The sequence below is a fragment of the Protopterus annectens genome, chromosome 3.part1 (assembly GCF_019279795.1).
Source record: "Protopterus annectens isolate FY-2018-M chromosome 3.part1, PAN1.0, whole genome shotgun sequence".
NCBI classification, from domain to species: domain Eukaryota; kingdom Metazoa; phylum Chordata; order Ceratodontiformes; family Protopteridae; genus Protopterus; species Protopterus annectens.
In genome coordinates, this window is record NC_056732.1 from 1,386,235,712 (window position 1) to 1,386,251,387 (window position 15,676).

Below are 15,676 nucleotides of genomic sequence, written 5' to 3' on the forward strand. Positions count from 1 at the left end.
GTTATATGTGCTTGGGCATCCAGGGTTGAATGATGGGTTCAGCCAAGTGCCCTCACTTAAAAACATTCACTTCATTAATTAAATGTGTTTGATATGGTTAGTTAATTCAGTCCTGGTATGTTTTGATATTACTATTTAAAATGATGAACTGTTGATTTATCCTTTGCTGACCACTTTAGTCCCAGTAGGCTAGTGGCTTATTTTCAGGGAAGACCTAAGGTGGTATTTATACCAGAAGTTTAGCCAGGGCATCAAGAGCTTTCCCCTACTCTTTTCAGTAGGTGTCACAGGATCATTTACATCCACCTGAACTACCACCAACTCAAGGAGATGGGACCTTGGATAACATCTCACCCACAGGTCAACACACTCAGGAGCACAGCCCCCCCCCCCCATACTGCACTGCAGTGTCAATAATGCAATCACCTGGAGTGGGAGTATAACTCGCAACTTTTTGGGCTGTCTGCACCAAAGGAAAGTGTGCTATTTGTTACAAAACTGACACTACCTGATGAATTGTATTACTACAATGAAGTACTTTATTCAGTATGAAAGAACATTGGTTTGGACTTCGGCAAATGTAACATTGCTTTAAATGGGACAGATTTCTTTCTTATGCTCTGTGATGCACTCTCTAATTTAGGTCACAGTCCTCTGTTCTAATATCACATTGTTGACAGGAGAAAGACTCTGATGTCACACTTGGTGTATTATGACTGTAGATATGGAGATAGCAGGATACAAATGTCAAGTCCCTAAAGCAAAGATTTAATATAATGCATAAATAACTGAGTGGAAAACATAGTACACAACATGAAATATAAGAAGAACATTTAGTTTACTTTTCAGAAAGAATGTAGTACATAACATGAAATATAAGATGAATTCTTAGTTTACTTTTCACGAAGTAATAACCATAAAACAGTAATGCAAAATGAGGAAGGTCTAAAGAACTAGATTCAAAACACAATAATTTATTGAGGACTTTCTTCCCTCAGCATGGGACTTCATCAGAACAGAAAACACTAAAACCGCATTTCATTTAATACTCTGCCATAAAATCAATGGATAATTAATTAATTAGCAGACCATTGTTAATTCACCACACACTAAAAAACACTAGATATAATATAAAATGCAAAATATAGTAAAGTTGATGTATATAAAATTATATAAAATGCTTATATACTTAAAAAATTCCATATTAACCATACAAATACCTATAGTTTCTTAGCTTTTATATGGAGTAAAGGTAAAATTGATGTATATTTGTTCCCACCAGGGGAAGAGCTTGCACTTAACCTAAATTGCCAAAGTAATTCTCAGAATTCCAACAGAACCTCCTACTCATCTCCTTGGGAGATTTTGGGTACTTGTTCTAGAATAGAAAAATACAATTTCTTATAAGATGGACAAACTAAGGTGTGCTTGTACAATGTATTATTTTCTTTTTTATTCAAAATGTCATAAAGATGTTCATATATTCTCTTTCTAAAGCAACATTTGGATTTAAAGGTAAAATGCAGGACAATTTGAACATCTAACAATATACACATCACCTTTCATTGAATAATTCCCTTTATGCAAAAAAAACTTAAGATTTCAAAATGTTATCCAATACTAAAGACTCACCTAGCAGAATATAAGGGCATTGGTTACATGACCCACACCATGTAGTACCTACTTGCTGTCCATCAACAACCTTGTCAGTATTATTGTTACTCTGAAACATATTTTTAAAATTCAAGGCCATTTTGCATGTAAAAACAGGCTCAGAAGCTAACACACTTGCTAGGTGAGTCAATATTGGATAACATTTTGAAATCTACAATTTTTTTGCATAAAGAGAATTGTTCAACTAAAGGGGTTGAGTGTATTGCTAGATGATCAAAATGTTCCGCATTTTATATGGGCAAAACTGAACATTGCTTTAGAAAGGGAATACATGAACATTTTTATGACATTTCGAATGAAAAAGAAAATAATGCATTGTAAAAACACACCTTAGTTTGTCCATCTCATAAAAAATTTAATTTTCTATTCTAGAACAAATACCTAAAACCCCCTGAAGAGGTGAGTGGGAAGTTATGTTGGGATGTTGAGAATTACTTTGGCAACTTAGGTTAAGTGCAAGCCATCCTGGAGATACCAACTGTTCTTAAAGGGTCAATTTGGCTGCAAGTACACTATCCATTATTTTGCTTTATTAATTCAAAACTGTATATTCTTTCCATCAGAAGGTACATATAAATGAGCTATCCTTTCAGTGTCTTTTTCCTAGTAAAGTGATATAAAATCTGTCTTCCATTTGCAAATCTTTTCTGAAGATAAAAGAGTATGAAAGTTTTAAAAGTTGTCTACTGTATTTATTCACTTGAAATGTTCATTTTCAGATTTTGGCATATGAAGCCGAAATCGAACAGTTGCGAGACGACCTCTTGCAAGAGATCAAACACTTGGAGGCTGGAAAAGAACAAGCAGTGAAGGAGGCCTCTGAATGTTCTGAAATTCACCTGGAAGAACTACGGGAACAATTCTCAGGTATAATACAGGCGTGGACTGGTTATAGTACAGGATAATGGTTTGATGCAGTATTCAGACAGCTGAGTATACTGTTTAGATGAAAACGTCAAGTTATAACCAGGTGTCTGGTATTAAAATAATATATAAAAGTGATCAAAAGTAAATAAAACTATATGGAGGTAAAGAAAAAGGAAAAATTTGTCTCTGTAAAATAACATAACTATGCAATTTGAATCCTCTATAGCTGTTTAATGTATCTACACATTTAATAATGAAAACTCTACACACAAACAGTGGAAACTGTTTATTGCAAGTCAGCTTTTTACATTCTTTATCTCATATGCATCTGAAAAGAAACAATGTTGGGTGCTCTGCAATACAATGTCTCATCTGTTTGCTGAAATTGGATAGCCATTTACTTATGGGAGCATTGATGAAGCTGTACCCCTATAGATGCTTTAATCATGATTGGGTTGTCCCCTCTGGTTCACATGCACTGAATCTGTTAATTTTCTGTTCCAGCTATTTACTTCTTCACCAGAATGATGCTTTAACAGGTTTCTCTTATGCCAGCCAACTGTATTCCATGCCTTTTTGTAAGATTATGTATATATATATATATATATATATATATATATATATATATATATATATATATATGGGTCTACTTCTGTTCTATGAAAACATGTTTTTTCAAAGAGCAGAAGAACGAACCCATTTTAACGAAAGTGCACTTAACTGAAAGTGCACTTTTGCGAACACCAGTTCACCGAACTTGAAATAAAAAACAAAAAAAACAGTGCAAACACGCTTTTACAGGGGGTACAGTGGGGATAAGGAATTATACCCATATCCCCACTGTAGTGTGATCTCGGAGTTAGTATATATAAGTAGTGGGGGTGTGGGGGGCAAAGCTTCCCACATGGGGGGGGTTTGCCCCCCTGCAAGAGTGTGCTTGAAGTGTTTTTGTTTTTTTATTTCCGGTTCAGTGAACCGGTGTTCATGAAAGTGCACTTTTGGTTAAGTCCACTATTCGCTGAAATGAGTTTGTACATCTGCTTTTTGAAAAAATGTTTTTTTGTAGAAAAGAAGTGCACTCATATGTGTTAGAAGTAATGAATAAGTCAGTAAGCATATGAAGTTTGAAATATATGTACAAATGACAGCTCCTGATGTGTGTGTTTGTATGAAAAATGACTTGAATGCATTCCACACCTCAGTGTCTCATCTGAATACACAAGCATGCAACACCATGGAAGCATTTAGAGAATGAAAAAAGAAATACTATTAAAATAAGATATATATGGTGTAAGAAAATACATGAATATACATTTTTTGTGGAGACTGATGATAGGAAAACTACCTTTTAAAGCTAATATGCCTTATAAAAAATACAGCAAAGAGTGTGCAATTATTGTGGAGGTTGAAACAGCAAAGCATGTGTTTTTAAATTGTTCTAGAGTAAAGAATTTATGGGAAAAATATGTGAAAATAAAATGAAAGATTTTGATAAGGTTGAAGATTTGAATGTGAATATGTTTGAATATGGGAATTATAGTAAAAAAAATGAAAAGCGGTTAAGAAAATTGATAAAAAAATTTTACATTTTATGGGCAATATGAAATGAAAAACTTAATGAAGTGATATTCAGTGGAAATGGGTATTATATGAGATTTTGAAGAGAATATGTTTTTGGCTATGAACAAATGAGTGGGGTGAATGATTAAAGCATTTGAGATTGTTTTGCATTACATAAAATTGTAAATAATCTATATTGTATTGTTGTTTGTCTTTTTGGCTTTTCCAACTTAGGGGTCACCACAGTGGAACTCCGGTCCGCTAATGATTGGCAGTAGATTTTTATGGTGCCGAGTTGCCAGCCCGACGCCCAACATGTCTTTCGAATGCCACTCGACCATGGGGAGGACATGCAGACTCCACACAGAAGGCACTCCAGCCGAGAATCGAAGAGGATAACCTCTTGCAGTGAAGCAACAATGCTACCGCTGCACCACCGCGGCTTAGCAAATCTATATTGTATAAATAATGTAAATAATGTACACAAGTTGTAATAACCAATAAAGATTCCCTACTCTTTTCGATAGGTGCCACAGGATTTTTTTTTCATCCACCTGAGTTACTATCATCTCAGGCAGATGGCGACAGACTGACGTGCATCTCCATTGAAGCTCACATTCACACTGGCTGACCTCACAAAATGGCACTGATCTCACACATGCTCAGTAAATTATATGCACATGCTCTCTAGCTACAACTGACTAGGCTGAATATACACACTGATCTACATTCTCCCTCTTTAATTTTGTTCGACATTGCAAATACGAGAACAAAGACATATTTAAGAGCTAGACATTATTTCAATATTTCAACAAAACAAAACTGACTTTAAGTCCATGTCACTTTATACTTAGGATTTGGTTTGGAAATTCTACCCAGTCTAGTTACATAGCAATTCTGACTGGGTTTAGCAAAAGGGACAGTCCCTGAGGATTCTTTCAAAAGTGGAACATCAGGGTTTACATCAAAGTTGTTTGAAGAAAGTACACTGTCCTTTTGAATTCGAACAGTTGATGGGTCACTCTGGGAATTAGAGTTGTTGGTACATGCAGTCTGCTGTGTCACTGGTTCAGAGACAGGTAACGCATGTCTACAAATCCTTCTGAAATCATTTCCTTCAGATTGTATGATGTAAGATCTTGGTTCCTCACAAATGTTCTTCACAATTCCCACTCGGTCATATCCTTTGCATGTTTGCATTCTCACAACTTCTCCTTGTACTAATGGTGTAATTGCTTTACCAGTCTTATCATAGTGCAACTTTTGTGACTCACATTTTTTAAAAAGTTGAGCCTTGACCATACTGTTGTTTTTTGCATTTGGTAATAACAATTGTTTGTTGTTTGGAAGAATTGTTCTAGTCTGTCTGGACATCAATCTCTGAGCAGGTGAACCAAGCAAGTTGCCTCGAGGAATGTTTCTGAGGTTGAGTAAGTTAAGGAAAACATTGGTACCATCTCTTTTGGATTTCTCCAACAAGTGCTTTGCACTCTGAACTGCACGTTCAACTAAACCATTGGTTTGTGGATACTCAGGACTACTGGTAACATGAACAAAGTCCCATGTCTCAGCAAATCTCTTGAATTGCTGACTAGTAAACTGTGGACCATTGTCAGACATGACTTTGTGCAGACTACCATGGACAGAAAAATGTCTCTTTGATTTTAGAATGAATGCATTTGACATCGTTAGGAAGTAGGTCAATTTCAAACTAATTTGAGTAAGAGTCTACTAATACCAAGTAATGTTGACCATTCCATTTGAAAATATCTCTGCCAACTGTTGACCATGGTAATTCAGGAATTTGGTGTAGCTGAAGTGGTTCTCTTTGCTGATACGGTTTGGTGCTGTTGCAAATTGAACATGCTAGAGTTTCGTTCTCTATATCTTTGGAAATAAAAGGCCAAAATACAATTCCTGTTGCCCTTCTTTTGGTTGAATCAATACCTGGGTGAACACAGTGTAGATTTTGATACATTCCTGTTGTAAGGCTTTAGGGATTACCACTTTCAGGCCTTTTGTGATGATTCCATCTTCCGTCATGATCAGCTCATCTCTGTAAGGAAAATACTGTTGAATTTCAAGTGGTAAACTGGTTTGCCATGTTGGCAATCCTAGACTGATAACATTTTTTAGCTTCTGGAGAATTGAATCTGAAGCTGTGTGATTTCTTAGTTCATCAAGCCTTGATGACAAAAAATCTCTGACTTCCATGACTTCAAAGTCCGCTGTTTCATTTTCATGCTGCTCTATCATTTGTCGGGTTGCGTGTGACAAAGTATCAAAAGGTACAAGTGTTTGCCCTTTTTGTAAACAATATTGAAATTGTACTTTTGCAATGTTAACATCATACATTGCAGTCAAGCTGGGGTTGTATGCATAGACTTTTTTAAATTGTCACTAGTGGGTGGTGATCAGTCTCTGTTTGGACAGGTCTGACATAAATATAATCATTGAACTTCGAACAAGCAAACACTACTGCCAAAAGTTCTTTCTGAATCGGTGCGTAATGCATCTCTGTTTGAGTTAAAATTCTTGACACATAGGCAACTGGTATGCCTTCTTGAAGACATGCAACACTAAGGCAGTACTTTGAAGCATCACAAGAAAGAGTTACAGGTTTGTGAACATCATAATATCTCAATGTGGGTAGACTGGCAATTTTCTGCTTCAGAATATTAAATGCTCTTTGGTGTTGTTCCAACCAGGACCAGTGTACATTTCTGTGTGTCAGTTCATGTAACGGTGCAGAAACCTCACTGAAGTCTGGGATGAACTTTCCTTAATAGTTTACCACACCTAGAAACCATTGTAAAGATGTGACATTCTCTGAACTGGAATTTCACAATTGCTGTTTGCTTGCATGGATCTGGTTATAAGCCAGAACTGATAAACAAATGACCCACACAGGTAACTTCTTTCAGCTTGAATTTATATTTCCAAGGGTTCAGTTTAAGATTTACTTCACGTGCATGGTCTAGAACTTTCCTGAGATTTCTATCATGTTCATCTTCACCATTGCCTCCAACAATAATGTCATCTACTACAGTAGTACATGGATAACCAGAAAAAAATTGTTCCATGGCACGTTGAAAGACTTTACTGGCAGAATTTATTAAACATGGCATTCTCAAAAATCTGTATCTATCACATGGTGTACTGAATGTAGTTAAAAATGAAGCTTTATGATCCAGTGAAATTTGCCAAAAGGAGCTTTTTGCATCTAAGACTCAAAAAACAGTGGAATTTGGCATGAGAGTGGCTACCTCTTCTACTGTATGCATTGGATAATGAGGACACAAGTGCTTTAAGTCTCTTGGATCAATACATATTCAAATATCATCTAATCTTTTCTTATGAGCTACAACCATGAAGGATATCCATTCAGTCAGTTCTTCTACTAGAGTAAGGACACCTAAATGAACTATTTTGTCTAGTTCTGCTATTACTTTACTCTGCATTGTTACTGGAATCTTTCATGCTGGTCTGACAACTGGACATACTTCATAGTTTAACTTCATGGAATATGTGACTGGAAGTTTACCAAGCTCGTCTTTGAAAATATCAGCATATTCACTAAAAATATTCTATGTAAAACTATCGTTGTTACTCATACTTATATGATGAACCTCTTTACTAAATGAAATCAATCTTTCTCAGACTGTCTTTGAGGCCTAATAGTGCCTGCACGTGTCTTTTAACTATGTAAAACTGCAAGTCATAGCTATTTTGAGCAGAATGGCATGAAAGGACTACTGCTCCATCAGTTTGAATCTCTTCACCACCATAAGCAACTAGTTTTGCACACTGTTATGTTGAATCAAGTTTCTCACCAGGTTTACGCACACTTTGTTGAATCAAGTTTCTCACCAGGTTTACTCTAGCAAACATTTGTGCTGACACATTGTTGCACTTAGATCCACTGCCTACTTTAAGCTCTACAGGTTTGTACAGTAAAAAAAAATGCTTCACTCTTTGCTGACAGACTACTGTATTAAGTTTTTCATCGATCACAGAGACACCATCAACATAGAAAGCTTTGCTCACAGTGCTCGTAGTTTGCTACAATTTACTTGCTTCTTTGGATACTCTCTTTTAATAGGTTCATAGGTAGGTACTAGGCTATTGGCCCTAGGGCCTATATAAGCCTAGCCAAATGGTACCCTGGCTTTTGCCACCCAAGAAAATTATTTTCCTGTGCCCTTGTCAAGCAGAGCCACAGAAGTGATCCCCAGGGTGAATTTCCTATCTCCCATCCAATCATCAAGATTTTTCTTGAAGAGTGCTAATGAGGAGCTTTGTTTGATATAGATAGGTAATTTATTCCAGCGTATGGGAAGTCTTTGGGACAGGAATCTATCCCTCCAGCATATTCTGTTTATTGTGGTGACAAGGTTTAAGTCCCTAGAGCGTGTAGCTTCGAGGGATTGGGATTTCTTTAAGTGGAGCTTGTCCAACAGCTCTGGGTTTGACATAGTTTTGAATGTTAGGCAGAGATCACCTCTGAGTAGGCGATATGCAACAGAGTTAAGCTCTATATAAGTATAAGCTCTGTCTAAGTCTGCAACACTTTAGACTTACAAAGCCTTTTAAATGATTACACTTTTTTCCATTTGTGACATTGCTGACCAAAAGCTAAACACTTTTCCAGTTTAGTACCATGACTGCCTCCACAATTGCAATAGTTAGCAATGACTTTTGGTGCTACACCCTTTGGTTTATATTTCTATTTTGTCTTAACTTTCTACTGCACACTATCAACAGTCACTCTAGCAGATACTGCAGACATGCTTTTCTCATTTGTAAGCATATTCATATGCTTTTCTGTTCTCTCATATAATTGGCAAATCTCAATGGCTTTACTCAATGTTAATTCAGTACCTTGAAGCAAAATCTTTCTCACTGCATGATTATTAAAACCACATACAAGACAGTCTATTATCAACTCATCTCTTAGATCACCAAATCTGCAAGTTTTTGCTTTTTTTCTTCAGTCGGTAATATATGCTTCAATAGTTTCACCAGGCTTTTGATTTCTTATGTAAAATGTATGCCTTTCCATTGTAATATTCATTTAGGGTTACACATTTCTATAAATTTACATTTTAAGCACTCAGGCTCTTCCTATATTTCAGCCTGTATCACAATATGGTGGATCTCCCCGTCCCCTGCATACATGTTAGGTGCATAAACAAATGAATGTTCTTGCTCAGTGGCTTCTGAGCCAGCTAAACTGAGAAGTATAAATGCTTTTGTACATGTGTCTTTATCAGAAAATACAGCCTATATGAAACTGTTATATTTTTGATCCAACACTCGCCAGTTCTGAGAATTATTATTATCAAACACCACCGGTTCAGGTCTGCAAAATCCCTCTGCCATAACAACAAATTGCTTTTAAACATAAGTATAGATGTGGTACTTGTAATTTTGTTCAAATGTACAACAGTCTCTCCAAAAATGCTTTATTTTAACATTGCAAATATCTCAAACACTCCGGACACTTCGGACACTTCAGAAAGTCTTAGTTACTGCGAAAAAGTCATACATTGTAAAAAAATTCAGACATTTTAATCTTTTCAAACATTTTAAATACTTCTGAGATTATTTCAAACACTTTAATCATTATGTCACTATTTCCAACATTTTGAATAACTCAGAAATTATTTTAAACACATTGAATGCTATGCTACATGTCTGGCGACTGATAATCATTTGAAAGAGATTTACGTACCTCTGAATAACCACTGACCTGTTTGCAAGTTCACTCCTGGATATTGCTCCACTTCTAACTGCATGCCTCATGGTTTTCAAGCTGCTTCAAATTTGGATCCCATTCTGACACTATGTCACATGTCTCGTGTATTCAAATGAGACGCTGAGGCACAGAATGCATTCAAGTCATTTATTATACAAACCCACATCAGGAGTTGTAATTTGTACATATGCTTTGAACTTCATATGCTTACTGACTGACTCATTACTTCTAACATTCTCACATGTGCATCTTCAAGCTTACATTCACACTGGCTGACTACACAAAGTGGCACTGATCTCATGTGTGCTCAGTAACTTATATGTATGCGCTATATAGCTACATTGCCTGGCTAGGTTAATATGGGAAGACATAGTGATGTTCTTTTATTATATTCAAATACCATTCTTTCCTATTTTTTTCAACATAATTTATATTCAATTTCCATAAAACATTGTTTTGATTCTTTTATATCTTCATTTATGTGATTTTTTTCTATCTTTTACCTAGATTTATCCTTTCTCAAAACGTTTTATATTTAACATTCAGTATGTGTTCTACTGAGTTCCTATTTTCTTTTTTAAATCCTACCAAAGCTTTATATATATATTCAAGAAAGCTACATGAACAATTGGATTGATTAACCCTATTCCCCCAGCCTCTTCCCTAACATACAAGATCCCTGTTCAAACTGGATTTAGCCTAGAATCTCCATATAGAAGAAAATACAATGAACATTATTTCTTTTTCATACTTGTCCACATTTGTTAAATAGGCCAATTTGCCTACAAGATTCAAATTTATTAAGTATACTTTTTATTTGAATATTTAAATAATTTCCATAACATACACACATCTTTCAATTTCTGTAATATTTTCTCTTATTGTTTTCTTGTATGCTGTCCTGATTCAAATGTTATTCCCAATATGTCTATTACTTCATCATTAAACAGAATACCTTACAGCTTTCCCTTAAATCCAAACCCTTTACTTTTGTCATTATTTATATTAAACCGAGTATTTTCAAATAACTATTTAACTTTCTAATTCCTTCTCCCAGCCATTTCTTGTTCTTAGTAATTAAAGCATTATCATCTGTGTACATGAGAATTATTACTGGAATTCATATTTCTTCTGTCATCTTATAACTTGCAGTGTCTAATACTATATTCATTTTATTGACACCCAGATTCATAATTAACACAAATAAAATACTTATTGCAGGACATCCTTGCCTTATCTCACACTCTGTTACTATTTCTTCACTCAACTATCCATTTAAAATTACTCTCACATTATTCTTCTCATATAGTGACAATTATTTTTATTATCTTTTTGCTTATATTATAATCCCTTAATATATCCCCAAAACATTCATATTGTATTTTATCAAACATTGTACTCACATCTCCTGTCATAAATTTAGGTTCCAATTTTTATTTATAATATCATCTGTCACCTCTCTTATTATCAATAGTAAATCCTGAGTTCCTTTCCCTTTCTTACCAAAAACTGTATGTTCAAGTAATTTTTAATTTAAGTAATTTGTCTATTTTATTTACTATTCTTTTACTTATCATTCTCATAAAGATTTTATAATCAGTATTATTCAACACTATTGGTCTCCAATTACTTATATCATCTTTTTCTCCTTTTTTCCATATGCATTTTATAATCCCAGTACATATTTCTTTTTCTACCACTCCTATCTCTAATCAGTCATTCAATACCTCCACAAAGTATACTTTTTGTCATTCTTCCATATTATTATTCATGTGATATTCAATACCATCCATTTTGTTAGCTTTCTCTAAGTTAATTTCTTTTAAACTTCTATTTAATTATTCTATACTTATATTTTTCCAAACTCTCATTGTCCTCCTTACTCAGTTTTTAACTTTCTATTTTGCCTGTCTTTTATCTCTTTCTTAACAAAAGTATTCCCTATATGCTTCCTTATTACCTCAAAAGATTTTATCTTGTATAGTCATTCTATCTTCTTCATTATTTTTCAATCCCTGACTATGGTCTTATTCTCTTTTACTAATTTATTTGAATATGGAGCCACTTCTTCCTTTTTCCCTTGTAAGAAATATTTTTGTTTATATAACATCTTCTTAACCTCTCCTGATTTAAATCATATATTTTATTTTCCTTTTCATAAAAAGCTGTCTTATCTCTTAGCACATCTCTAAATATTTCCTTAGTCAAGTGCCTGTATGTTAATTTTTCTCTCTTTCTTTTCCTAGCTTGACAATCCAAAAAGTATTTTTGTACTTTTCCTTAAAACTTATCCACCAATGTGTCCAGTTTTCATAAAAAATCTTATGTGTATATGATCTTTCCACAATTTAATTATCTCCTTCATAACTTCTTCATCTAAATCCATATCATTAGATTTCTTAACACCTTTACCAATTCTTATATATCTTTCTTTATTTTGAACATCTAACCATATAGCTAAATAATCTGAAACAAAAACTGTTACTTTTCTACTTTTATCCCTTTTTACACAATTTTCAAACTAGCAGATATTACAAAATAATACATTTTCATTCTTATTTCATTTCTTTTATATGTACAAGGTATGTTTTCCTATATATATATATATATATATATATATATATATATCTTTCCACTTTTCATTATCTCATATACATTCTTAACATCGCTTCCTTCTTTTTTCTTTTTCTTAAATCACAAATAAAGTTCCCTACTGATATTATGTCCATATTAACTCCTACATAATTTAGAATTTTTTAAACATTATCTCTTTATTTCTTTGTAACATATGCATATAGTGCAATAATTGCGTACACCTCTTTTTTGAACCTTAGATCTATCACTGCTATTCCTCCCAATTCTACTACCATAATATCTAATTTTTTAATATGTCCTGACATAGCACAGCTATTCCTGAGCATGTATCTTTTCCCATATTCCAAATAATGCTTCCACCCCATAACAATTCAGTTTGTAACTTTTCCTTTTCTGTTAACACTGTCTTATCTTCTATTATAATTATATGCATATCAAGTTTTCCACACCATTCCGATATGCCTATTTGTCCTTTAATAGTCTTTATACTATTAACATTTATTACTAAGATCTTCAGCCTGTTTTCAGAAAAAAAAGATTATCTTCTTCTACTTTTATTCTTTACCTTTCTTATTTTATTTCACACTTACACTTTTAAATTCCTTTTTTCTCTCCTCACCCTTTTCCCTATTAGTTTTTCCCTCACCACTTTCCAGTTTACATATTCCTCTTCACTTGCATTGTGCACCACTTCTTTTCTTTCATTTTTTTAACTACTGTTTTATTACTTCATTGTCTAGTAATTTGTCCTTCATCCCCCTTTTCTATATCTTTTTTGTATTACCTACAGATTCCTGTGTCTAATCTTGTTCTATAGTTTTTGTATTTTCTTCACAATCCAGTCATATGTGCCCAGTTTGCCCATATTTTTTACATATCATATCACATTTCTTAGATTTGTGCCCAGGTTTACTACAAAAAATATTTTTATTTATCTCAGTTGCTAATCAAATGATTATTCTTTTCACAGAAAAAGCACGTTTTCATTTGTCCTCTATGTCGAGCAAATTCTCTATTTCCAACTATGTTTATCACACTTGGAATATGTATAACATTTCCATTTTCCATTTTCAAAATTATCCTGCATTCCCAAACCCAAGCCCATAAACCTCAGTCATCATATATTTTTGCTGTCCCCATAACTTCTTTATATAAAGTCTTTAAATAGTCCTTTAGCACTTTTTTTACCTCCATTCTAAATTGCATGGAGATTCCTTTTTTAGTTTCTGCATGAAACACTTGCACCATATAAGAGTTCCAAGGATTACAATTAACTCATACTGCTCTAAACATTTCTGCATATACTGTCAAGTCTCAAACAAAATATCACAATATATTTATTTATTAATGTGAATGAAAGCTCTTACCTATTTGGGTAATATACCCAATGGTTCAATCACAGTGTACCAGACATCATGCCTTTTGATACCTTTTTCTTCTTCTTTACTACTTAACTTTATAACAAATGAACTGGCTCCCAACCTAAGTACCATGTTCAATCATAGTCTCATGTTAGGCTTTGTGCCCACTGAATGGCACACAGCAACAGTTATCCCACTCCACAAAGGCAGCCACCACTGATCCTGGGAACTATCACCCTATTAGCCTGACGAGCCTGGTCTACAAGGCCATGGAATTTATCATCGTGGAACTCATAAATAAAGACATTGGTAACCTCCAAACTCTGGACCCCACCTAGTTCGGGTTTGTGAAAGGCAGATTATGCCTTCTGAATCTGATCGACTTCTTTGAGGCAGTCAACAAAGCCGTAGACTAGGGTAAGGTGGTTCACACATCTTATCTTCACCTCGTCTAGGCTTTCAACACCATCCCCATTCTGGAATTATAGCTAAACTCACTAAACTAGGTATAAATCTCTACATGACAAGATGGGTTACCAGCTGGCTCACTGACAGAACCCACACTGTAAAAGTTGCAGACTCCAAATCTGACTTCAAACCAGTGACAAGTAGAGTACCACAGGGTTCAGTCCTGGGACCTCTCCTTTTTGGTAACTACTTTTCTGAAGTACAGGCTAAAACAGAAAGCCTCTGGTTAATGAAGTTCACAGATGACTGCAAAGTAGGAGCCATAGTCAAGTCCCCAAATGATGTGGACATCCTACAGAAGGGCCTCACTGAGACAGATGCCTGGTCTCAGAGGCATGGCCTCAAGCTCAGTGCCAAAATGTGCATTGTCATCCCCTTTGGTAAAAACTATGTACCCATGAACTACCACATAAATGGCAGTCTACTTAATGCCAAATGTGTGATAAGAGACCTTGGGACCCCGGTGGACAGTAGTCTGTCCTTTGATAATCACATCACCACAGTAGTCAGGAAATCCTTCTATGTGGCACACCTCATCACAAAAGAGTTCTCATCCAGGAAAAAAAAGGTCATTGTTCCCCTCTACTCGGCACTCATTAGACCCATTATAGAGTACAATGCCCCTTTTGGAATGTACCTCACAAGACATCTGCAGCAGCTGGAAAGGCCACAGAAGTACCTCACAAAGAGGATTACTGGCCTCAAACAGATGCCCTACACTGACTGTCTCAAAAAACTCCAGCTTTACTCTGTAGCATATCGCCTACTCTGAGGAGATCTCTGCCTAGCATATAAAGCTATGTTAAACTCAGAGCTGTAGGACATGCTACACCTAAAGAAATCCCAATCCCTCCGAGCTACACACTCTAGGGACCCAAACCTTGTCACCACAATAAACAGGGCATGCTGGAGGGATAGATTCCTGTCCCAGAGACTTCCTATACTCTGAAACAAGCTACCCATCTATGTCAAGCAAAGTTCCTCATTAGCACTCTTCAAGAAAAATCTTGATGAATGGATGGGAAATAGGAAATACACCCCTGGGATTACTTCTGTGGCTCTGCTCAACAGGGGCACAGGAAATTAACTTTCTTGGGTGGCGTAAGCCAGGGAATCTTGTTGGCTAAGCTTACTTAGGCCCTTGGGCCGATAGTCTAGTACCAACCTATGAACCTATGAACTTCTTCTTTGCCATCTCTTTCACTTCATCCATTCATGCCTCACCCTCTTTTATCATCTGTGCATATGACCTTTCCTTTACTACAGTCTCCACCATCTCCTCCTTCTGCATCTTCGCCATGATTTCACCCCACGAAGCTGCTACCTCACTATCTTGTTCACTCTGATCCATCATCTCTTTTAAGTATGCATCCCACAACCCTCCTGATTGAAG

At 35.2% G+C, this 15,676-nt stretch overlaps 1 protein-coding gene across 1 annotated transcript in view; it reads left to right on the forward strand.

Annotated features, from left to right (window-relative positions):
• The window catches only part of LOC122797784 (kinesin-like protein KIFC3), a gene marked incomplete at its 5' end in the record, with an annotated part of 595,169 nt that overhangs the window by 311,836 nt on the left and 267,657 nt on the right, over positions 1–15,676 (forward strand). Inside the window, one exon of the mRNA XM_044066305.1 lies at positions 2,394–2,541. Within this exon, the coding sequence (XP_043922240.1) occupies positions 2,394–2,541 (148 nt within the window). The remainder of the gene's footprint in view (positions 1–2,393; positions 2,542–15,676) is intronic.